This window comes from Varanus komodoensis, unplaced genomic scaffold, assembly GCF_004798865.1.
Source record: "Varanus komodoensis strain SLA01 unplaced genomic scaffold, ASM479886v1 scaffold4, whole genome shotgun sequence".
Lineage (NCBI taxonomy): Eukaryota > Metazoa > Chordata > Lepidosauria > Squamata > Varanidae > Varanus > Varanus komodoensis.
The window spans coordinates 28930997-28957320 of record NW_025335941.1 but is presented as its reverse complement, the minus strand read 5'-3'; the positions used below and the strand labels follow the sequence as shown (position 1 = coordinate 28957320).

Sequence of the window (26324 nt, the reverse complement as noted above, 5' to 3'; positions counted from 1 at the left end):
TGCACCTGCTTGCTATTAGGTTTAATTGTGCACTTTCTGCCTCTAGAAAAAGGGAACTCTCCTTATTTCCATGCATGAAGATCACTGAAACATGTACTAGAAGACAATATTTCTGGCTTTTCCTTATTATAATTGTTTTCCAACTATATTCATTTACAGTACAATATAGGATGGGTTAATGTGGGTTCTCTAGAATCAGCGCAGATATTCACATTCATTTTAGTAGAAATACAAAGTGTACCACTTGGTGGTGTCTTTCTACCTGCATTCTAAATACAAAAGCAAAAACACTCTAATGCTTTGGTGAAACCCTTGGATTGCTTATAGAGAGCAAAGGCCACTGGATTCTTGTGCAAATAGATTAGTGCTACAAGCAGTATAAAATACATTAAAACTGAGAAAGAAAACTGTGCAAATAGAGAAATGAGAAGCCAGACATTCTTGAAGTTTCTGTTGTTGAAAGAATATTAAGAGAAATTACCCTATAGCTATAGCAGTGCATCAACAAGTCACAGCAATACTTCTATGCCTGCAAGTAAGTAAAAAGGAAAAGGATGGAATATCACACATACATTCCTATGTAAGTATACACATCGTTCATATTAACTCTGAAATGTAACTAACAACTGTTTTTGCTACAGCATACTAATGAGGCTACCCCCCCCCCCGGAAATGGGTTAATATTAAATGCTATTTCTGTCTCCCCAGGGCTGAAGTAAGAGCTACTAGGTATAATTTTGTTCTTCTGTTTTTATGTTAAATTTTGCACTGCTAACTTTCATTATGTTTCAATGGTACATTTTATACTATTTTTAAGATGTTTTTGTGCACCGCCCAGAGAGCTTCTCCTGTTGGGTAGCTTAGTAAACAAATAAATAAGCAGATCGGTGACGAAATTCATCATTTTAGCATGGTTGTGCTAGCAATCAGCCCCAAACAGATGGAAACAAGAGTCTCTACTCTTCTTAAACCAGGTCTTGTTTAGTGTGGATTATGTTTTTGTCATACCAGTGCCAATGAACGCCATTATTCCAATACTGCATGCTTTGAGGGCAGAGAAGGTTATAGCTAGGGCGGACTTATGAGAGCCCGGCAACTGATGTGGATTTCCAAGCGAGCACCGTCCCCTTACAAATCATTCCTCAAGTTGCCGCAAAAATCAATCTATTTGTATTTCCCACTTCCCGCTCGAATCAACTGCATGCAGAAGCCTGGTTCTCCGTGGACTTGCATGCAGGCATGCTGCATTTTAAAAGGTTTTAAAAATCGGTTTTCTTAAACAAGTCACATGCTGTAACCCTCAAGTTAGAAAAAGCTTATCTTCGGTGCTAAGGACATAATACTACTCATTCACAGCCACACTAAGATCCGGGATTCCTCCATTGCTCAGAGTTATCAACTCCCACTTCCGCCTTGGTGGAAGGGAAGGGAGGAAAAATCTTTTCTAAGGGAACTGTGCGTTGGAATATAATTGTGCGTGCTCCACGCAGCCTACGGTCCGCCCTCTGCTTCGGGCAATAGCGATCTCTTGAGCTGGAGGACCATCGAAAGCACCACCGAAAGGAGAGGAAAAGCGAGCCTTCCCCGCGGAAGTACGCGATTCCATCTCCTAGGTAACCAACAACGCAGGCGTCTGGCCGCGAGCGAGGTGGGTGCCCGTCCGAGGCCCGGCTGCAGGCGGCAGCTTCGGTTGCCTTTGCGAGGAAGCCTGGTGGCTCTTTCTCCGAGGAAGAGGTAATGGGAATAAGAGGCGAGGAGAAGTAAGGGGAGCATGCGCGGCCCTGGAAAGCTCTTCTCTCGGGGACGAGCCCGCGCCCGTGCTAGGGGTAGGCGGTTCGCTGGTAGCCCCGGCGTCTGGTAGCTATGATTAGGATTTAGCCTGGTTTTCCTCCCAGGACTTCTGCGTAGCGTGCGTGGCTCTGCCTTCCCCGACGCACGTTCCATTCTGTCCAAACAACAACCCTGTGAGGTAGAGTAGGCTAAACGAGAATGTGTGAGGGACGGACCAGGATAACTCAGGAAGTTTCACAGATAGGGATTTTTGAAACTGGGTGTTTATCTCTCTAGACACTATACTATTCTTTGCCTTGTATCGGATAAAAATGTGGTGCCCAGGTGGAGTTAGAAGGGTGAGAAGTCCACAAAAAAACCCTTGTGAGTTAGAATAGAGGAAACGTCTGTTTCCACCTTGTCTCCTCTGGCCTGCCTGCTTCCCTGACTTGCGCAGCTGTGTAGGCAGCTTTTAAGAGGAGGCATCTTGCCTCCACAGTACATATGGTAAATTGGTAGAAGATCAAAATCTGTGGCTTTACAGTTTAATCCTATCCAGGACTATTTGTCCCTACCACTGAAAGAACTTGGTCGCTCCACCAGGCCGCAATTCTGTGCACATTGACTTGAGAATAATTTCTAGTGAATTAAAGCTATATTGATTTTGACATGCACAAGATTGTGGGTATAGGATGATTGCAGGGATTGCTCAAGCAATCTTGAAAATGGTGCTGCTGGATTCTAAACAGAGAATTTTGATAAGGGGAACAAATCATTATGAAGTTAAATCTATCTAGACCATTTTATTCATATAGTATTCCATAGTAAAAACTGCAGAGTTGGGTCTGCAGTGTGAATGTTTCTTGAGTTCTATTTGCTAAAGAAACTTTCCTTTGATAAAAATGTTGGGAAGTACTATTTGAGTACTTTTAAAAAAGTTTTCATAGCTGTTTTCCAACCATCTTGTATGCATTATAAGTTTGCTTGCCATTTCTAATGGGCAATAGAGTTTCCACACTGATGGTGCAACAAACACATTGCTGATTTATTGGTAATGTATTTATTGGTATTTTCATTGCTGTAATGCATATTACACCTTTCCAGTATTTCTGCAGCGGAAACAGTGTATTTTTAAAAATAAGGATTTGAGGAATGGTTTCTCAAGACAGTAATGAGGAGGACAAATTAGGATTGGTTCCTGTTTCTCCACAAGGTAGCTGTGTCTTTAATGATGGCAGAAATTAAGCTAGTGAAACTTTGTGCATCTGTGCATTTCCAAGTTGGTGAAAATTTCTTTTGCTTGAATTTCTCCCAGCCATGCAGCTGCGAAAGGCTCTGGATCCTGCTTTATGGGATAGTGGCCAGATGTCACTTCTGAAATCTCTGCTGATGTACCCTGCCAAATATAGATGCTGTGTTAATTTTCGATCTTCACTCATTTTGGTTTATTAAAAAATGTTACCTAGGGTAACTGCTGTACAATAGCTGTACATAATGTGTGTCCCTAATACCACGGTAGATATAGCCTACTTTTAAAAAAACTGTCTAAGAAATTGCCTAACCAAAGTTGTCCTTAATTGTACCCAAAAATTGTCACATGAGGCAACTGGTTCATTGCTCTATTAGGTGAAATAGCCTCTGTAAAAATATGATGAAATAACTTCAAAATAGGGTTCTCTTTACTTTATGATTTAGATGTTATAGTTAGGACATTTGTTTAATCATTACAGGATTCCGCTCATACAGTGGATGCTTGTTCCTCACTCCCAGACCCTGCCCCTGCACACCCTTCAAACCTGTTCTAGATGTTTACCATCCCTCTGGAGCAAATGTGGGGTCAGCATTTGGTGCTGCAGGGGAGATTTGATTGAGCAGTACTTCCCGAAGGGCACCATTAAATATAACCCTGTCTTTGGAATTGAAACAGCTTCACAAATTGTGAATGTTCCTGCCATGTCAGTGCTTACAAAGCTATTAGATGCCAGTTTCCAAGCCAGGTGGCAATATTAAACTGCAGGTAAACTATAGCAGTGCTGGGTACAAAGTGAGAATATGATTTGCAGACACTCCAGTTTAGGGAGGAACTGGTAAAGCACATGCCTTATATACAGAAAGCCCCAGGTTCATTCAATTACTGACATTAGCAGGTAGGGCTTGAAAAGAATCCCATTTGTAACAGTGGACAACCATTGTTGAGTTAGTATATTGGCCTAAATGGATCAATGACTCTATATGAGGCAGCATTCTGTGTCCTTATTTATTTCATTTTTATACTGCCCAAATACTGAAGCTGTCTGGGCAGTTAACGAAGTTAAAAACACACACCAAGAAAGACATAAAATTAAGATAAGAAAACCACAGCAGTTGGCATAGTGGTATAACAGCAGTTTATTTAGTACAATAAAAACTAAAGTTAGAAATTAGCTGTTAAAATACTGGGAAAATAAAAATGCTTTCACCTGGCACTGAAAAGAATAAAGAGAAGGTGCCAGACACACCTCTCTGAGGAGCTTATTCCATAACCAGCTTGCCACAACTGAGAAGGCCCTTCTCTTGGTAGCCACCCTCCTTACTTCCTTTGGAGGGGGCTCCCAGAGAGGGGCCTCTGAAAAATATCTTAGGGTCTGGAAGCAAAGTGTTCCTTCAGATTGACTGGCCCCAAGCCATTTAGGACTTTGAATGTTAATACTAGCACTTTGAATCAGCCCTGGACTTCAACTGGTAGCCAATGTCGTTGGAAGAGGACTGGCGTAATATGTTTGAATAAGCCAGTGCACATTAACAATCTTGCTGCTCTGTTTTGAATCAACTGAAGTCTCCAAACCGTTTTCAAAAGCAGCCACATTCTTATACCATGGACTACACAGCTGTAGGCCACTGCATTTGGAGATGTAGTTTGTATAGGACTGAATAATAAAATATTGATATTGGCCAGGATAATATGAGATAATATATAGCTGAGACCAATTTTAGTAAGGAGTACTTATCTCAGTACTTTGTAGTGAGTGCTGTGTAACTTGACCCACTTGCTTGAGAGAGCTGGGTGCCTTCAATAATAACAATATTTCTCACAGGATATTATTATTATTAATATTATTTTCCAGGAATTGCTGGCAAGGTTCTCTTCCTGAATATGATGTGTGTTAAATTCTAAAGTGATGAAAGTGTTTCCACTCCTAGTTTATGTCACCCTCAGGGTTGGTTAGATGTACTTTTGTGACAATGTCCAGCCATAGCTAAGGAAGCAGATGTTCTTGTGATCCTAATTTTGTTCAGAGTAAGGTTCCTTGTTCTGTCTTTTCAGTAAGTAAATGCATCCTGTGAGAAATAAATTCTTTTCTGCAAGTGGATTTCCTAAGCTGGTTGCCCCACAGTTATCAATTGACCTACAGACAGTGTACTTTAGGCAGAGTGATATGTAGCCAGACTGCTTTGACAAGAATGCTCTTTCCAAATAATCAGCTTAACTTCTAGTTACTTATATTAACTGACCTGCTGTGACATTGTTTGTAACTGTTTTCTGTCATGATGTTTTTCACTTTGAGGAGCTTTGTCTTTATGTTAATCTACTATAATTGCAACTGTCTTAAATAGGGATACTCTACACAAATACAGGAATTGGCAGTGCCATTCAGACAAAATTATGGGATTATTTGACAAGCTAGCAGGCTGGCTTGGCCTGAAGAAAAAAGAAGTTCATGTTTTGTGCCTTGGGTTGGACAATAGTGGCAAAACAACAATTATCAACAAGCTGAAACCATCTAATGTGAGTATCATTTTCAGTTAATATCATATGACATACTAAAGCTTGTTTGACAGACCTTATTGAAAAAAACTCATGGTTATTATTACATATATTTGTAGAAAAATGGAGTAAATTTGTTACATGTTGGAATACTAATGTTCAGGATAATGTTCATTTAGATACACTATTTTCTTTTTTTGGAGAAAAATAGTTTTTAAAAAATGTTACAATTTTGAAAAATGGGAGTTGTCTTACAATAGTCTTGCTTTGGGTGGTTTTTAACACATTTCAATATATGTTTACTCACAAGTAGGTCCCACTCTTCATGGGGTTTACTCCCTAGTAAGTGTGTTTATGATTACAGCATAGCCATCCAATAAAGTAAAACAAAGTTTCTGTGACAATCTGATATAGAATTATAGCACACCTCAAAAACAGGTATACAGTGAAAATATGAAACACTACCATACTATGTTTTTTACTCTATAGATAAATTAAAGAGTCAGTGGAAGTTAAAAGCAACCTAACTGTGATCTTATAGGAGGCATGCAAAATTTAATCTGAAACAAAGATTTATTGCTGTTCACATTTGGCTTTGCAAAGGTTTGCTAATGAGTTTAATTTGATTAAAACATTGTTAGGAAGCAAGCAAGGAAGCAAATGCTATTTACACACACCTTCTTATGTGCATCTGTATTTCTTTGGTAAATTCTTTACGATCTCTTCTTTAAAGCATGTCTGCAATGGCGTCAGCACAGGGGATTAATACAAATAATTGCTAGGTTAATATCCTGCTTTGTCATTGCTTCATAAAATGGGCATTGCATTAACAATGAAATAGCAATCTAAGCTCAAAGTATTGGTTTCTATTACTTAGAACAAGTACTGAAAGATAATTCATTTTTGCTAACCTACAAACATAAAGTGCTTAATCATAGAAATGGTTATATACTGAGCTTTGTGTGCAATGCAGAGCTTCTGAACTTCCTTTTCAAAAGCAGTCACTATCCCCTGTACCATCAAATAAATACCAGCTTTTGGAGAATTTTCGGAATGGTATATGCTGCAGCACAAGGAGCTATATTAGCCAGAGGTAGTAAATAAAGTGAAATTCTGGTTCATGGAAAGTATTTTGCTTGTTTAAGATGATCTGTGATTGCATCAGTTGTTAAAGAGCTCTAAAGACACAAATAAACACTCAGTGCCCATTCATGATGCACCCACTCTGCTGATTTACTAGTAGGTGATCAAGATAATCCCTATTTCTAAATATAGTTTAACTTGTTAAAGGAGATACTTTCTAGCTACATGAAAACATATTACTCTGTGTGTGAGTGAGTGAGTGAGAGAGAGAACTACAAAAATAGAATCCCAAGCACCCCAAAAGAGATGTAGAATAGAAAGGGCCCTAATTATTCCAGTGTCTCTCAGTCCGGTCATACAAACATGATAGATATTACATACATTGTTCCTCTTTAACTGACACAGCTTCCATACCAATACATTTTTCAAAAATTGTGAGCACCTGTAATTACTTGTGAGCCCTTGATTGCCTTAGAAGGTATTAATTCTACAGTTTTGTTTTTGGTACCAACAGAGAAGCAGTGGACTGAAATAAATACTTAGGCTTGAAAACTGATTTAGTGCTGATGGAAGCAGATATGTCTACTATTCTTCCCTCCATGCCCATATGCTACAGAGAGGGTTGGGGACCCTGCTGAATGTGTGGTGTGAAAAGGATACCAGAAAATAGGGCAGAGACTATTTCCATCCATGAAAGTCAAATCTGTCTCAGACCTTTAACATATAGTCTGAACACTGCTACCCAACATTTCTATAGTATTTTGTATGCTATATATAAATGTACATGCTTCACATATTTTCTTTCAGGGATCCTGTGCTCATCATGGGTCCTTATCCAGAAGTACTTGAGATGGTTGCATAATCCCATAATGAGCAATAGTGACATTTGCAATAATTCCACCTGCTGCAGGAAGAATTCCATTTACCAGCAATCACTTGGCAGTTTAAAAAAAAAAAACCCTTAATTTCACTCTGATACAGTAATGGTAATAGTACAGTAATAGTAGCATAATAATTTCTTCCCCAATATGGTAACTCCAGATGTTTTGGACTACAGCTCCTTCATCCCTTACCATGACTGAGAGTGATCTGAATCATAGTTCAAAACATATTGAGGGAAGCTGCTGTAGTGGAAGAACATCATGAAGGAAGATATCTGTATCTTGTCCACTATGGTTCCGCCACAACAAAATGGCAGTAATTTCATGGTCATGATTTAAGATACAGATCATTGAAAAAGACTGAGAAGAAGCAAACTTTAAAAAAAAGCTTTTCCCTTCCTTTTCTTCCCTATTGCTGCCCATTTCATTGACTGTCATAAATTGTTTGAGTGTCATTAAATAATACCTTAAGCTTATAATATTACCTAGATCAGGAAAGATTGTAAAAGTTTCTGATTTTAAATATTAAACCTGTATGTGAATTTATTTTTTGCATAAATTTTCTCTTACAAAGGCTCAAGCTCAAGATATTGTTCCCACAATAGGATTCAGTATAGAAAAATTCAAGACATCAAGGTAATATTCTTTTTTTGTATATTTTTCCTAATCAATATAATTGTATATTAGGATACATTAGTTGTAACATTTGTCTTGTCATATCTTTATCCTGAGCTGCATTATTTCTTCCTTATGAGACACTTCTTATGAAAGCATTGCAAGTTGCAAAGTCGTGAAATTCTGGTAGAAGTACCATGCTAATTAACTTGAAAAGGAAATTATTACAAATCTTGTTCTAATGTGTTTACTATAATACTGTTGCCATTTAATTTATTCTCAACTGATATCAAATTAAATGTAGATTACCTTTCTAAAATCACACTAAAAGAAATTACTGTCCAGGATTCAAGCTGTGTTACGGAGAACAAGCATGTCTAGTGATGTTTTTGACGCTTTTTGCCTGACCCAGGTGCTATGCCATAACAAGAAATACTTTTGAAAGCATAAAGACTGCTCTTCAAGAACAGAAGCTTAATACTTAATACATTTTTTTGGATATGAGCTGCTGTTACAAATATGTAAATTTCAAAGTGACTTCAAACTGAAAATTTGCAGTTCCGGGGCTATGTAAAATCAGAACTGTAAATGTATACAGGATTTCAACCTAAATGTATCAGTGGTTAGACTGAGGAATTGTCAAGACGAAACGAAGGGAAATAGTGAAATTCTTGGGATGTCCTGATCTCTTTAGCAATGTAAGCATCTTTACGTGGAGATAAGTCTTACAGGCTGTCCATCTATGGTTTGTTTAGCACAGCCTTCTACCTACCTGCTGCCCAACAGAAGTTTTGAACTTCAACTCCTATAGGTCCCAGCCAACAAAGCTAATGATCAGGAACAATGGGGATATAACACTGGAAGAGCATCAGACTCAGGAAATTTAGTTTATTATAATGTCTAAACCAGCCAAAAACAAGCCTTGGCAAATGACTCTGACTTGTTAGAAGAGCAATAAGTCAGAGTTTGCCATTTTTGGACATCATGCTAAACAAACCATGCATAGAGAGTCCTTAGCTTGTCGAACTGCTCCCGCTGGCAGGAGCCAAGCAGAAACAGTCACTTGTGTGCTTGCTCATTCAAGGTGAGCTAAATAATTTAAAATGTATGGCTTGCCATGATGTACAAATTGTCCCACTAAGTTTGCTTGTTTCCTAGTCAATTGCTTGTTTTCCTAGCTTTCAGAAAATTAAGATAAAAGCCAGTTTTGTTATAAATGGCTTTTTGTTTGTCAGTAACTAACTTTTACGTTTATAGTACAGTCCTTTATATGTTTATCAAAAAGTCCTACTATGTTCATTCAGGTTGACTCATTATTAATAATCTATAGTATTGCTAGATATTATAGTAATAATTTATTAATAATCTAATCTATTTCAGTCTGTCTTCAATTTAAAATAAAACTTGAACTTTCATATAGCAAACATTGGATGAGATACACAATCTAGTGCACAGGTGCAAGTTTCATTGTGTTCAGTAGACATGGTAATTGTGTATATGATTCCAGTCTTAAATAGTTTCCAGTTTTAATTTTACAATTACTGTTTCTTTATAGTTTGTCATTCACCGTATTTGATATGTCAGGTCAAGGCAGATACAGAAATCTCTGGGAACACTACTATAAGTAAGTAGTATTGTATTAGAAGACTGATCTTTTCAGTATTTGGATATATTTTTATTAATTTATTATGTTAGTTGTATTTGTTCTGTTTATTGTTATGTTTAACTATGTTATAAGCCATCCTGAGATGTTAAGCCGTCCTGAGATGTTGTTAAGGATGGCGTAAAAATACTGTAAATAAAGTAAAATAAATATATCAAAAACTAAATGCCTGTGATAGTATATATGGGAAATTTATGAAGATGACTTGGTTAGTGCAATTACAAAGTGATATGTTTGAGATGCTGCTATTTGACAAAGATAACTTTCCGAGGCATCAAACAAGGAGAAAGAATAAGAAATATTTAGAAGTAATTCTTCTACAGGTATATAGTGTTTACATTGTGAAAATAACTGTTCCTGTATAGCAATATCAAATCTGTAAAACAGTCATGTTGACCAAGTTGCCAGTATAAATGTTGCATAATTAAAATCTCATATTAAAAAGATAAAGAATGAAAATACTGAGCTTCAGATATAAGAGAAGGTTGGTTACCAGTTGTTTAGAAAATCGTTAAGATACAGGTCAAAGGCACCAATGGGGAATGCTGCTATCTTAAAACCCATTGTGTTTAGAACATGTCTAGAACATGAAGACAATTTCTTTATATAATATGTTAAGGTAAAATTTAAAAGGTTAAATGGCACCTTCAACATAATGATTGAACAAACTGTACCAAACTCTACTCTACTCTTCTCTTTCTTTTTTGTGACAGCACAATCCAGTGTAGCTGTACATTGCCCTCTGAACTCAAGAGGGATACTTTCAACCTATGGAGGGTAGAGGGTATGCAAAGATGAAGGTCATTTTTGTGTTCTTCCTGCTCTGCAAAATATTTAGCCAGCCAATTTTGATGCACTGCCAGGATGCTACATATGCTCACTAATCCTGTCCCCTTCCCACATGCTGGTATGCCCATAAAACTGCATCTCCATGCTAGTTTTTGCCCCCTTATACTGCAGCCAGTGCTTTTTTTCTCTCTGCTGGCCACAAGAGGAGATCACTCTGGAGCTCCTGATCTGATCTCAGAACAAGATTCCCAGGTTGGAGCTGGTGTAGTGCCTCATGGCCATAGGACTGCACCTCAAATCAATGAGTTTTGGTTTATTTCCCGTAACTTAAAGCAATTTAAAACAATGTTGTGAAGAATTCTAAATTAGTTTTTATATCCTGCCTGGGCTGTGCCAAATTGTTTGCCAGGTTATGTGGATATGTGGACTGCTTTGCTGTCTGTTTCAGCCGAGCAGTACTTTTGTATGAAAAAGTTCTGCTTGTGTTGACACAGAGAGCATTCTCTTTAGAAGTTCACTGATATTAGAAGTCTCTATTCACATGTATGATTTGTTATTTTTATTAAATAAAATAAAAAGTTAAATGTGAAATTGAATAGATGGATAGTCATACATATAAAACTTCAGTACAGAATTTCCTGTACAAATAAGAAAACATATGTGCATTGCATTAAATGAAAATAATAAATTGTTTTTATTTATGTCATATTTTTCTTAATTATCCCTCCCCCAGGTGCTGTGAATTTGTTGAACTCAGATTTTAATGTCCTTGCCCTAAATTGTATATTTTGGGTTTGTTTTTGAATGAACCAATCTTTCATTGTTGGAAGAGAATTTTCCACTTCTGAGCAACTTAAATTAGTCCATTGACAGCATTTATTAACATAGTAAATATTTATTCAGGTTGTGGTCATTACCTAAGTCTACCAGATAAGCCAATAATTAGACCCCAAGAGCCATAATTTTTTCACAAAATAACATTTAGTCATAAAATAAACTCATTAGATATATCTTATCCTGCTCCTCCTCCTATGTCTGGACACTGCACCTATATAAGTTGTGTTTCCTCTGTAACAAAATGTTTACACAACATAACAGCACACCATGAGTGAGTCTGTGGCACATGTACGCTACCCTTTTAAATCTCCAGTCTCTTCTGAGGGATTGTCATGTCATTCATGCCCCATAAGCATGGGTTATGTGAGAGTTAAACAACAACCCAAGGTCTGTGTAATCCTCACTTAACCCAGTTTGCACAACTTGACAACCCTTAGTGGGAATGACTAATACCTTTGCTTTATAACATAATCTAATAGATAGCTTTGTGACTTACTTCATAATTAAAGCACCTGTTTAAATGACAAATCACTGATTAAATGAATTACAGGGTAGCTGCATTTGTGGACCAATGTTAAGATCTTGGTCCACAAGAAAAGTGCTTGCCTTTTCTAGATTTTTTCCAATTTTTTTGCTCTACCAATAAATATAAATATGACTGTTTTATATCGGTAGGAAAAATATTCAATAACTTTGCTGTGAGAAATAAACATTGACAAGAATTATAGCCTACAAGGTACCTGCAGATTTAATTTTGGTAGTATTCTGCTCATTTGGTAGGATTGTCTTTTTGGATTAAACATGAGGAAGTAAGTAGTTGATTTAAATTGGAACAGTAATGACCAAACTTTTAAAATGTTATCTTGCTGTCTAATGAAGTTGTAGTTGAATACTGTATTTACAAAATAAATTAAAGACCAAATTAAGCTGTGGGACATTAGCTTATGCCAAGACAGATATTATGAGTACTTGTGGGTGATGTAGGATAATTTTGATCTGACATTGAAGACTTTTTCTTCTCAAATGGTTATAAGAAATATGATCAGATGCGTGGGAATAAACTTTGCTGCTTTCCATCAGTATTTATGACTTAGGAACTGGATTTCACCTCAAACTTAAATCATTATCGCAATTCACACAGTGGTTGGGTGATGTGATTATCTAAGGGCATAATCCTGTGGTCAGTTAGACAGCCACAAGACAGTCTAAGTCACTCTTCCAAAATCCCTTGGAATGCCTGTGTCCTTGCAGGTTCAGAGTCGGACCAACCTAGGAGCTGGAGGTCTCAGGGCATTCTGAGGGACAGAAAGGGAAAGTGTGAGGCTCTGTCATGATGCAAGGTATCCTGGAGGCCCCTCAGCCTCTCTTCCTTAAGGCAAAAGTCTTTGGCTACCTAACTGTTTTGCAGGGTGAGAGAAGCACAGAATCTTCACCTCTGAGCTGTTCCAACCTCCATTGGATGCCTATAATCCTCCAAATATTCATATTCTTTCCATATTGTTTCTTTCAAAGAGTTCTCTTATATGACAGCTTGTGAGCGAGACAATTAAGTTTCTAAAAATATACATGTCCAAGTTTTGTTGTGGCTGAAGATACTTTGCTATGGAAGATACATCAATAAAGCCTTATGTCACTGACTTTATTGTTTTGAAAGTAATCTTTCATTGTTGGAAGATTGCTCTATTGCAGGGGCCCTCAGACTTTTTAAACGGGGGGCCAGTTCACTGTTCCTCAGACTGTTGTGGGACTGGACTATAGTTTGAAAAAAAAGTGAATGAATTCCTATGCACATGGCACATATATTATTTGTAGTGCAAAAACAATGCAATATTTAAAATGAAGAACAATTTTAATCAACATTAACTTATTCGTATTTCAATGGGAAGTATGGGCCTGCTTTTGGCTAATGGGATGGTCAGTGTCTGGTTCCATATTCTCTCCTCTCCTCTCTTCAGAGCCAGCGCATGCATGCAATAGGGGGAAGAGCTGGCATGTGCGCAGTTCACGCTGGCAAGACCAGCACAGCACCAGGAGCTGGCTAGAGCTAGCAGAGAGAGCCTGCACACACGCAGTTGAAGAGAGCTGCGCTGGCTCAGAGCTTTCGGACTCATTTGGAGATTGTTTTCTCCAAACGAGTCCGAAAGCTCTGAGGCAGGCAGGGTAAATGACCTTGGCGGGCCGTATCTGGTCCGTGGACTGTAGTTTTAGGACTCCTGTTCTATTGTATTGCTTTACTGAAACATTTTTGACAAACTAGTAACTTTTTAAATTTTTATTTAAACTACTACAATACAAAAATATGTCATGAAGAATAAAAAGGGAAACAGCAGCACAAAATCTTCCACTATATTATAAAAAACAACTAGTGTAACCCTCTACTGGAACCATGGCTATATAATATTTATTCCTTCATTTCTTTCTTTTCCTTACCTATACTTCTAAATTTCCACTCTTTCAGGAATACCCCCTTCTATCCAAAATTGCATTGAATCAATCAAAGATTAAATACCCTTTCCTTTTATTAATACATGTTTAATAAATGAGCCCCCATATCATTAAAATCATTCTTATTTATCAACCATTTTTCACCTTAATCCCACATGTCAACTTTCATTGGCAGCTATATTCCAGATTTCTTTATACCATTCAATTAACTGGAGATCCCATTTCTCCTTCCGGTTCTTTGCTATTATGCTGCTGTTACCAAACTAATTACTAATTTACTAGTTATACAGCTTTTAATCTTGTCTTTCAATTGTAAAATTAACTTTAATATTTAGTTGGCCATATCTCCTAGACAGCACTGTTTGACTACAACAGAGTATTGATTATTATGTTCAAAGGGGTATCTTCATATATTTGGGGGGAAACTATGCCAATTTTGAAAATAGTCTGAAGTACAGGATGAACAGACAAGAAGTATTTCTTTGAGCACAGTCTAATACAGCTGCCTGTAAACCTTCAACCTGGAGGATTATGAGCATCCTATGCAAGGTGGGAGGAGCACAAGGTGAAGGTCGCCTCTGTTCCTCATGCTCTGCAAAGCAGATAGCTGATTTCAGCTGACTGTAGTAGTTCAGATCAAAGGAGGTTGAGGAGGGAGGTTGGTCACTCCTAGAATACTGGGATTCCTTCTCGCAGATCTTATTCTGAGCTTTATAGGGGCTATTCATGATGCCCCATGGTGGTGAGTCTACTTTAGCAAAGAAATTTGGCATCATAGATATCCTTTGTAAAGTTCCAAATAAAAGTTGCAGTGCATAAGGAGCTCCCTTGACATAGGAGTTAGGCAGCCTCCCTCAGCCACCAGGATACATTGTACCTTGTTGGCACTGCTCCCATCCCATTCCCAAACTCTTTTTCTGAGGTTGCTTTTGTGACCTTGGCAAAGCAGCAGTTTTTCTGCACGATTTTCTGCACAAGGTGTGTGTGAGGAGGATGCTCCGAGCATGGAGCTCCAGATCTGACATGGGAGCTGTTACCAACACCAGTGCTGAGACACTAAAAAATCCTATGGCCCTCAAGACACTGTTCAGTGAGCATAACATCGTTCTCTTCAACTCTGTGCAGAATTTTATGCTTTTCAGTAGGACAGCAACACATTGTCACTGATTGCTTACTTTGTAACTCAACACTAAAGAGTCTGTAATTGCTGCTTTCCTTTCTGTATTGTACAGAGATTGCCAGGCCATTATTTTTGTCATTGACAGCAGTGACCAACTAAGAATGGTTGTAGCCAAAGAAGAGCTTGAAACTCTCATGAATCATCCAGGTGAGGAGATGCTTTATCATTCATTCAGTCCTGTTTCTATTGCCTATAGGGCTATGGGGCAGCATACAAAGGTAATGAATGAATGAATAAATAAATAGCTGTAATTTTTTACAATGTTGTAATTATATATATAAAAATCATTTGCTTCTCCCTACCACCCTCATTAGTAGAAAGCAGAATAAAGATTTTAAATATTGGTACCAATATATTTTTGTAGTTAATTGAAGCATCAGAACTATAAAATTAGTTTAATAGAAGAGACAAATTACTTCAGCCAATTTGCTTTAGTCATAAATTTCAAAACTAAGAAATTAATTGAACTTCATTGAAGTTACTGAGAACTGGGGAGGCCTTGGGTTAATGCCACTGAATAATCAAGAGGCTCAAATATAGCAAGGAAATTGAGATCATTCTTTTTGTAATTGATACTGTATGTGTACTTATTGTGTATAAATGTGTCAGTCTGATAGTTGACTTTGAGTTCCCGTATTATTTCCTGTTGCTTCTGCGGTTAACTGCTTAACAGTTCTTTTGAACACATGGATATGATGATGCATAGGAGATTTTGCTTTCAGTATAAATAGTTTGCACCTGCAATCTTAGACATATGTACAAAATCGGGAGAGGTTACTTTGAGAATTCTATTGAAACATGCACCTGAGGATAGAAAGGATGACAGTGACAGGCAAGCAATGTCTATATCTCTTTTCCTTTTCAAATGTGTTTCCTCTGCGTTGTGACATGGTTAACAATTACTATATTCCTTCTAGATCTTAAACATCGCCGATTACCAATTTTGTTTTTTGCAAACAAGATGGACCTCAGGGATGCTGTTTCATCTGTGAAAGTCTCTCACTTATTGGCCCTGGAGAATATCAAAGATAAGCCATGGCATATCTGGTAAAGTTTTATCAGTTTTCTTCATACATAAATTGATTTGTATTGTTTTAACTGTTTATGTAGTATTAATGATTTTATATTTCAAATAAAGTTGGATAACTGATCATAACATATAATTGAATCTGCCCAATCATAAGAATAAAGCATGCCGAATTTAGGAAATGCTGCGGTTACCAATGTACCACAGTAATGCAAAAAGCAAGCTATCATGGCCATATGTGTTCTTCTAAGTTAAGAGAATAAGGGTATCTTTTTATATTCAGTTTCAAAAATCAACCCTGTATTTTTTTAAAAGCCCAGCTTCATTTGTCTATATGTGAAAAATTATTAGTCCTCTTAGCACAATAACACAGTAAGCTCATGGTTCCTGGAAAGCATCCCAGGGATCATAGGATTTTTGGATTCCCCTTTCTCAATCTAGAGACAATGCTGAAACTTCAAGAGAGAACCACACAGTCTGATTCCTCCTCAGACCTCAAATATATCAGGGAAAGAGCCATAGTGTCTGCTCTCCCAGACATGGAGGACCTTAGACAACTGTAAGTTTAGAATCTGGCATTATTTTCTTCTCCAAAAATCAAAATGGCAAAATGAAATGGTATTTAACTCCATTTCTTGATTAAAATCAGATTAAGAAAAGTTTTCTAATCAGTTTAACCAAGCACAATTTTGTACAGTGTACAGTATAAGCATGATTTTAAATCTCTGAAATGATGACCAACTTGGTAGTCTAACTTAAGCAATTTTGAACTGGATTTTTTTCCAGTGCAAACAAGCTTAAGTTATGTAGGGTCCTTTACTTAGGAACTTTTCACTTGCATCAATATATGTATTTTGTAGCCCTCCAGATGTTTTGCTCCACAGTTCTCATCATCCTTTACCATCAGCTTTACTGGTTAGGCCTGATGGGATTTGCAAGCCAAAACATTTGGAGGAGCATAAGTTACCCACCACTCCCCAGAGAGATTGAATGTAACATGTTTATTTTACTTATTTCATAATATAGTTTTAAAAAGTACCCATATGTTCCAGTAGACCGAAAGTATTTGACCTGAAATAGCTGCGGAAAAAAAAATAAGTGCACTTAATGTGATTTAAATATCATTTAGAATACTTGGAATACTTGTTAACATTTAAAGCCAATAGTATGTGCTTCCTTTACATAGTTCAAAGAGAAAAAATTGTTGGCCCACTAATAAATTTTGGCAACCCAAATATTGTACATGATATACTGACAACTCATCTGTTTCAACGGAGTTCAGATCTCTTCCACTGAGGTTGTTGAGCACTTTCAGTTTCACTGTCACATTTATTAGTTCAATTTCACAGCGAGTCATATATTTCAATGACATGTATATGTTTTCACATACTTATGAAGGATAATCACCTGAAAATAATTACATGTTTGAAGCTGCCAAACATATCTAATATTGTATTGCAATTGCCATATACTCATTTTAAGGACCTTCTAAAATAGAAAATAATAAAGCAGTAGAAAAGTTTTCCTGGAACAATTTGTACTTCACCTTAGTCAGTGCTCTTGTTTGACATAAAAAGAGGCTAATTGTCTTTTAGATTAATGTGATTATAACTTGTATTCAGTTTCTTTTGTTACCTTTGTCTTATTTGGTAATTATAAAGTCATCAACCCAGTTAATATAATCTTCATGGTTTAAACAAGCTGTGGTATCTTTTTTAAGTCATGTAATGTTCCAGGTTCTATGAGTCCAGTTACCAGCCTGGACAGAATTTATTGTGTCATCCAACCGCTGGCAACATGGCTGGTTTGAGTAAGAAACAACTCTCAAATAACCAAAAAACAGGATGTAGGTTGAGACCTAAACTATGTTAGGTTGCTGCTGCATGTGGCTACTCGGTGACTTAGCAAACTTGTGTGTGTGTGTGTTGTTTTTCACAAATGAACTGTCCGAAGAACCCATGGCTTGTAGTAGAGCTGTTTTGGGTAGCTTGTCCTGAGAACCCTGCACGGGTACCTTAACATGATTTAAAATGTGAAGAAAGCAACCTGGCAGGAACAGTGAAAAACCCTGCTGTCCACTCCGCACAGTAGCAATAAAATGGCAATAGTCCATTTTTTCTTCTACTTTGTTGCCTTCTTGGGAAGCAACACTGTTTTTCACCTTCAGGGAGATTTGTGGAAATTTAAAATAATTGCCCTACCACTACCTTTGGGAAGATTTACATTTTGTTTTGATTTGTTATTGCTTACAGTTAAATATTGTATTGCTTGATTGTATTGTTCAAATGTATTATTGTATTTGTATGGAATATGTATTTTCTTGCTCTATTGTAAGCCACCCAGAGACCCCTATGGGGTGGCATATAAATATAATTTTAAAGAATATTTACACAAATTTAACAGCATTTAATGTTAAAAAACGTTAGGGTGATCCACACAAATCTGCTAGGCTGCAGTAACTATTCCTTTTCAGTGCAACAACTACTGTGCTAAAGCAGAATAGTTATTTTCACTTCAGTGGATTTGCACAAATTTTCCTAAACATTAATTTTTTCTCACAAATCTTCACAAAAGAAAACACATTTTTTACCACTACTACTCCTACTACTACATCTTCATTTCTCTAATGAGCACCAAAGCATTTAATGGTGGTGTAACAGATGAAGCTGCTGAGGTAATGCTGCAAAAGCCCTTGGGATACATGCAAGGAGCAGGGAGGAGCACAAAGAGGGAAACAAGCCATGGCAAGCCACAGCACGCATGATTGTCCGGAGTAATGTGGATTAATGTATGAATGAATGAACAATCCACCATAGGTTATTTCCCACATGGCTTACTGTGATGGGCAAACTAACCCTTAGGGTTGTCTCACTCCAATGAGCCATGATGGATGACACAGTAAGCTGCGCCCAGGCAGGTAATTAGGCAAATAGAATCCCATGAAACACAGCTGAAGCATGCAAACTAGATCAGAGAGTATCTAGTGAATCTAGTTAACTGTTGACCATCATTATTATTTAGGAAGTTCTCTCTTTACCAGTTTGGTGAATATGCAGCATTTCAAGTTCTTTGAAGCTCGTACAAGTTGAGCAACAGACACTGGTACTGTTCTTCCACCTCACTGCATATTTAATGATAGCCCATTTATCTTCTTTGTGGCTGTTGAACCCTGTATTGGTATTTAGTGTAGCTACATATTAATTATAAAGATTATACTTATCATTTAGTCAGAGACAAGAAGTAGACATTGTGAAAATTGCATTCCTGTTAAGTTCCTGCCATAGAAGACAGACTATATGATGTTTCACCTCTTTGCACATATGTTGAGGCACCTCCTCCTGAACCATTTTGCTGATGCAAATACACAAGGTTCTGACAGAAAGTTCAAATGTGTGTGTGTGTTGTGGGGGGGTGGGCGGCATATAATAGACAGTTGCTCCCTCTGTGACCTACCCCCTCTGAGAAATCTATCCAAATTCCTGTTTCCAACAGGAGAGCACATCACAGGCTTGGGTGCGGAAACTAGTTTTATAGACAATATGTATTCTTCATCTCATTAATAACCTATTGTTAATCTGACTCAAAACACTAAAAAAAGTCAACTGCTAGGTCATATCTATACTACTTGCTCTTCTACATTGATGCCCAAGAACAGAATTTTAGAACATCTTGGCAAATAAGAGTATTCTGCAAACAGGCAAATTATTGAGCAACATTTGTGGTGTAGAAAAGGAAATATGGGTAAAGTAGAGAAAACTGGAGCAGAATCACTGAAGAGTAGTACAAGAGCAGAACAAAAGTGAAGAAGAGGCTGAGACAGAGACAAGGTAGAAGGGGGATGGAGATGGTGTGGGCCAAGGGAAAATGAGGTAGGGTAACATCAGCAGATAAAGAAATTTGATATAGCAACTTTTTCTCAAGTATGCCCCTTTTCTATAGCCCAGTTCTGTCATGCCTCCATTTAGCAGGCCTTCCTAGTTCTCTTATAACTCTCTTGGGAAACTTCTGATGTCAGAACTAGACATTACCAAGTTTTCCTACACCAGTTTACTTCAGTGACAGTTCCTTATGTGATTGGGAGAAACTTAACATGATGATGTATGTCATTCGATTTTACTACTGTTAAAGAAGAGAGGGCTGCTGTTTTTGGCAGCAACTTGTATCTTCTAGTTCTGATCCTCATATATTAACAAAATAGTGGTTCCTCATGTGTAAACTTGACTATTGAAAGTGCAATATTTTTGTCAATGATTTAATAAGATGTTAAAGCAAGTCCTCTATTCATTTTAGTGCTAGTGATGCTCTTAAAGGAGAAGGATTGCAAGAAGGTGTAGACTGGCTTCAAGGTATGAGTCATCATATTGCGCCTTAGTTGCCTTCCTTTTCCCTTAATCTTTCATTTTTATTTTGAAATCTGTTCCACCATTTCATTTTGCTTATTTTCTACCCATTTCTGCTATCAGATCAAATTACACAGTGAGTATCCTTACTGATGTCAGTTATTTTGACCCTTAATCCTTGTGGGTTTTTTAATCTTTCAGAAAATGTAGACTCCTTTAAAATTCCCATTTTCAATAAACCAATGTGTAGGTAATACAATTTCTTTTAACATATATATATGAAAACTAATGAAACTTATAGAAACAGTGCTTGTTGTCTTGTTGCAGTAGTAATCATTGAGCATTACAGGTATGTGTTAATCTTTCCTTTGAATTTCTTATGTTACAAAAAGAGGGAGAAAAAAACAAGCTGAGCTATATGTGAGCATCTTTGGTAAACATGGCACCATCTGTGCAGAGCATGCAAGACAATTCTTGAAATGATTGGATAATTTCTAGATTTTCTGTTCAGTCCCTGAATAGCATGTTAAGTTACACTTCTTGCAGTCTGACTTCATGAAAGTATAATCTTCCTAAATAAATGTAAGACATGTATCATTGTTTGGGCCTTAATAAGGATGTAAGCTCTCCTCATGTAATTTGTATGGTTAGAATGGTGATTCCCAAAGTGGGTGGTAGAAAGATCCAAGGGGGCAGTGATTGGTTGTTTTAAATTTGCAGTAGAGGACTAGACCTAATACAAAGAAAGATGCATGGGGGGACTAGAGTTGTCATCCAAGAAGAAAGGGGGCAGTAGCCCAAAAAAGTTTGGGGACCACTATGTTAGAACATACTTGATTATGGGCACATCCCACCAATATGCCTATAAGACCCCAAACTCAGACAATTACAATTATCCTGTGCAGAGTGGGAGTATTAAAAGCCATCTGTGCTTTCCCATTCTTCTTCTCTGCATTTTTGCTAGACACTTGGCTGCCCATCTGAGGTGCTTCAGAGGGGAAAGGATGGAGGTGGAGCAGTCTGGCCACTCCATTCTTATTCTGTCCCTGTCACCTCCTTTAACCCATCTCTGAGGTTGTTTTGTGAACTTCAGAGAGCAGTCAGTGTCATTCTTACCACACTGGCTGCAAAGGCGTAGGAGAATGGAAATCCATTCCAAGTCAGAGTTGGAAATCCTCATGTCTGAGGGCCATTGATCATTCCAAATAATCTCAGTGCCTAACCTTTATTTTCCTACCAACAACAACATTTTTGGAATAGAATCTTCTAGTAATAAATGCCAGTTTGACATTTCAGTGTAGCTTTTACAAACATTATACTAAATCCTTAGTTTTACTTGAGGGTTTCATTTGAAAAACACCACTAGATGTCAGTACAGACTGAACATTGAAAGGCAAACAGCCTTTTCAAGGTACTGTCTGTGATGTGGTTACACAGAAATCCAAGGTTAAACTTTAGTGCTATTCCATAAGAATTGTATTACAGAATTCTTAGAATGCATCAGTATACGAGTATGCTAGGCTCATGGGCTTCAAGCAAAATTTGAAGTTGCAATACGTGAAACTTCAGCTCACAAAAGTTCTCAGATCAGTGGTGCTTGTTTGTTTGATTTTTAGTACTACTTTTGGCAACTTCGTCATTTACCTCTAAACTACTTTTGACATTGCTACAGTTTAAAAAGCAGCCTAGGAATTTGTCGTGTGTACTGAAGACAGCAACACGGAACGAAGTTGTAATGTTTGTTCTGAAGACAGTTGCCTCTTTACACCTGTCTTGATTTGTACATTTCCAAATTGCTTTTGTAATTTACTTCTGTCAATATTTTCACCCAGAGGGCAAGAGTAATCTTCAGTGCAGTAACTGCCAAACAAAAGAACTGTGTTACAAAGCATTTCAGGGATGAGGGACAGAAGGCTATCTTGCCTTCATGAGAACAGCACTCCCCACTAGCACTATGGGCAGTCAGCATCTGTTAAAGGAACTGAAAACAAGCAGAACAGTGATTTGCACAAAGGGGCAAGTCGGCAAAGCTTGCAGAAGGGAACTCCACTGACCCATCCTGATCTGCCAACAAACCTTTTCATTCATCTCAGGGCTTGCTTCACAAGGTATTAATTTCCTGTTGTGCAGGCCATGGCTCTTGTCTGCAGAAAAGAAAGATCAGGAGCACAATGGCAATATCAAATACTGTCTATAGTAATGTAACTTTTGTTTTGGTTCAGGTAGTTAGCCCTCCTGTGAATACTAAAATAAAAAAGAAGCCCTGATTTAGTCAGGCATTTAGCATTTGAGAACACCTTCGTGAGCTCCCATGTTCTCCCTTGTGCACAGAACCCTCCTCCACTTCCTTGGTTTAATCCACCGCAGTTTGCTCTAGCATTCATCCAGCAAACTAGGTAGTAAGAATGAGGAAGTAGAGGAGGGGAGTACGTAAGCCTACAAAAATACTTCTGATCACCAAAATACTGTTGGCTTCATATCTAAATTGAGCCCAATGTGGCAACATTTTTGGAAGGAACTACACTTTGTGCACAAATGTAAGCACATATTACCATTTGGTTCTATATAATTATTCATAATAAAAGTAATAATGCTAGTATTCCTTAGGTAATGTAAAAAAGAGAGTTTTGATGTATATTTTCTTTATCTAGATCAGATCCAAGTAATGAAGATGTGAAAAACTAATGAGTGATGAAAGTGACATGAAGATCATTTGTAGATGTGCATGAGGAACCTGAAGATTAAAACTATTTTAGGTCTGTTTGCTCCCTTCTGCTGGCTTTGTAAAAGCCCATAAAAGGTAAAATGTTTTTTGTCTGAAAACGTACTAGCTTAAAAGCACATTCACGATGCTGACCAAAACTTAACCTGAGGTCAGAACATTGCAGTCATTGTATGCAATCTAAAAATTCTGGTGTTTTTGAGTTACAGACTCAAGAATAGACAACTTACGGTCATAACAATATGGCTTCCTAAGAGCTTCTCATTGTGTCTACTATTCATAAATGTTCATTGTGTTTGTTTGCACATTACACTAAGCCGTGATTCGGAGGGAGATGCAGACGGAAGAAATTACCATGTGCATCAAGCTCACATGTTCCCTCCTTTCCATTCCAACTTGGGCAGCTTGTCCTGAATCTGGGCATATTCTGCTCACTTTGAGAACAAGCCAACTTGAAACCGTGGCAGCTAACCAGTGTTCATTACAAGCCACAATCCCTGGTCTTTGTGACATGACAAGATTCAAGGAAGCAAAACTAAATGCTGCCAGATAAATCCTCTCATGTGAGAGGTATACAAGCCCAAGATGTACTCGTACATTGACTATGTTCACATGGCATGCTAAGCCACGCTGCAAATAAGCTGTGCAGTGTGGGTTGTTCTTGGAACAATCTGTAGTGTCAGGTGACTGGGCACACTGTGGTTTGTTCTCTGTCTCCTTCCTCTTTGGTCTGGCAGTTGTTTGACCAGAGTCCTTGATGACAGAACTTGTATTCTTTCCTTACAGAATAGTACTCCATGCCCTTCACCTTTTCAGCACTTCCTTAAGTATCCAGCTATTCCAGAAAGGAGAGATACTAACTCTGCTACCATCAATTTTCACAGCTCTTTTTCTGTAGTTACAGAAAAATTCACAATTCACGAACAAACAACTGAGATGGGTTGTTCTACCATGCAAGCCCAGTCATTTTAGCAAAACATGCAGCCTTGTGTGCTGTATGCTGCATGTGGTGCTCAACTAAGATCTTGCATGACATGTGAACTTGGTTATTACAATGGACCTTTACCAGAATAACAATACTTTTATCTTATACAAAAAATAAACAATACCATTTTATTTCTTCCATACATACTTTAGTTACATGTCAACTATAGTTTTTATAAGCAATCATGGATATTTATGAATTATTTGCTCCTCATATATGATGAATTATGTGTCCTGTAACAGATGAAACAATATTTTGATAAATAAAATACATGATTAACTTACTGGATTGTGTTTGTGTAAGATGGCATGTAGAATAGCATCCAAGAGAGAGCAATCTTTTCTGCATAAGGCATTTGCTTTGCTCATGTGATTCCTAACTCATGGCAGTTTAAGGGTTTTTTAGATGACATTGTGAACTTTCAGTTTCACCTCTCCTTTTTTTTAGAGCAGGTAAAATGGAATACTATTTTTGAAAAGAAAGGAATTACTTGTGTATTTGTTCTCTTTTGCTATAGCACAGGGACACCTCTAAGTTATGTAGGAGAAATGTTCTTTGTGTAAACTTATATTTCAATTCTGTGATAAAACCAATACTGGATGCAGTGATTAGCAATCTTGCAGGAGTGTACTTTGTTGAACTTTAAACTGCCTTTTTCTTACATAAAACTTTTTATAGTATCCATTTATGCTTATACTGTATTAATATATTTGTGAAGGAGGGACAAGGATTAACTCAAGAGTTAAGCCAGCCAGGTCCTCCCCGCAGCACCCCTTATTCAACCTTGTATTTAATCAGTGCAAAGGGTGCATAATGCATAGGATTAATCACTATGGACTAGGTTAATCACATCATTCTATTCCACTGCAGTTCCTCCTTCTAATATTTAAAAAATTCAAGGTGACATATAGCTCTCATATTCTTAACTTCAGAAGTGAAGTAATGACTGTTAGGAGACACAAGAGGATTATTGGGAAGGTGAGCAATGACAAACACAACTGTATTGCAAGAGGCTCTCTGTACAGAGCCCTTGTAAAAACTGCATATGAAATTCTTGACCACCAAACAAATGTGCAATACACAAGTACTTTGGCATGGAACTCTAACCTTATAGATGATTATAGTCCAGGGAGCCAATGTGTAGGGACCACAAAAAGGAATGGGACTTCTCATCAGATTCTATTTCTAGACATGTATTGCTGTGAAAAGGGCAGTTATAACACACTGTCTCTAAAAGACAAGGAGGACTGTGTCAATTAGTCGAACAGGCTATTTTGGAGCATCATAAAACCAGGACTTCACAGCCTGCTTTTTAGCTAAATGTTCCCTTTGACTTTTCCAATGCTGTAGTTGAATTATTATTTATTATTTCAATTTATATGTCCCTACCATAGCCCATGATTGGGGCTCTCTATGCAATGTAAAACAATTAAGACAACAGCATTCTAAAATCAATAATCCTAAAAACATTTTTAAAAATCAATACTAGAAAAACATATAACCCAACAAATTAAGCTGATTACATAAAACATTTAAATGACCATACCAAGAATTATATAAACTAAGATAAAATTATAAACCAGGTAGTGTTAAAAACAAGATTATCATTAGAATCAATTGGTATAATAGCTGGAGAAGAAATACATCTTCACCTGGTGCCAAAATGGTAACAACAATGGTGCCAGGCACACCTCTTTGGTTAGCCTGTTCTAGAGAGAGTGCTACTACAGAGAAGGCCCTTCTTCTTGCCGCCATCCTGTTTACCTCCCTGGGGGATGGATTCTTAAGAATGACCTTCTCACTTGATCTTAACAGAAAGGTAAGAACATATGGGAGAAGATAGTCCTTCAGGTACACAAAGGCCAAGCCATTTGGGGCTTTATTTGTAAGTACAAGTGCTTTAAATTGGTAGCCAGTGTAGATGATATGAAACTGGTGTAATATGGGCCTACAGACTGGTTCTTGTTAACGGTTGGGCAACCCCATTTTGAACCATTTGTAGTGTCAGGACCATCTTCAAAGGCAGTCCCATGTAGAGCAAGTTGCAATAATCCAACTGGGATGTTGCCAGGGTGTGCATGACTGTGACTAAACATTGTCTGCTAAGAAAGTTGTTAAATTAACCACAGCTGAAGGAATGTACTCCTGGCCACCAAGTCCACCTGGGACTCAACTGAGAGTCTTGGGTTCAGGAGCACCCCCAAGCTGTGAACTCTGTCTTTTAGACAAAGCACAACCCCAT

The 26324-nt window shown here is 37.5% G+C and overlaps 1 protein-coding gene across 1 annotated transcript; it reads left to right on the top strand.

Moving 5' to 3' along the window:
* Positions 1 to 1417: 1417 nt before the first annotated feature.
* On the top strand, positions 1418 to 24344 carry ARL6 (ADP ribosylation factor like GTPase 6). The gene is made up of 8 exons (XM_044441349.1): positions 1418 to 1734; positions 5365 to 5536; positions 8054 to 8115; positions 9650 to 9718; positions 15061 to 15155; positions 15926 to 16055; positions 20326 to 20381; positions 23027 to 24344. The coding sequence occupies exons 2-8, from the start codon at positions 5414 to 5416 to the stop codon at positions 23050 to 23052; spliced, it is 561 nt and encodes a 186-aa protein (XP_044297284.1). The 5' UTR covers positions 1418 to 1734; positions 5365 to 5413; the 3' UTR covers positions 23053 to 24344.
* Positions 24345 to 26324: the final 1980 nt, after the last annotated feature.

Excerpts from the sequence above, each read along its gene's own strand:
- ARL6 (XM_044441349.1), top strand. The coding sequence starts at position 5,414 with ATGGGATTATTTGACAAGCTAGCAGGCTGGCTTGGCCTGAAGAAAAAA. Across the intron at positions 8,116-9,649 it reads GAAAAATTCAAGACATCAAG|TTTGTCATTCACCGTATTTG; the intron begins GTAATATTCTTT and ends GTTTCTTTATAG. Across the intron at positions 15,156-15,925 it reads AACTCTCATGAATCATCCAG|ATCTTAAACATCGCCGATTA; the intron begins GTGAGGAGATGC and ends TATTCCTTCTAG.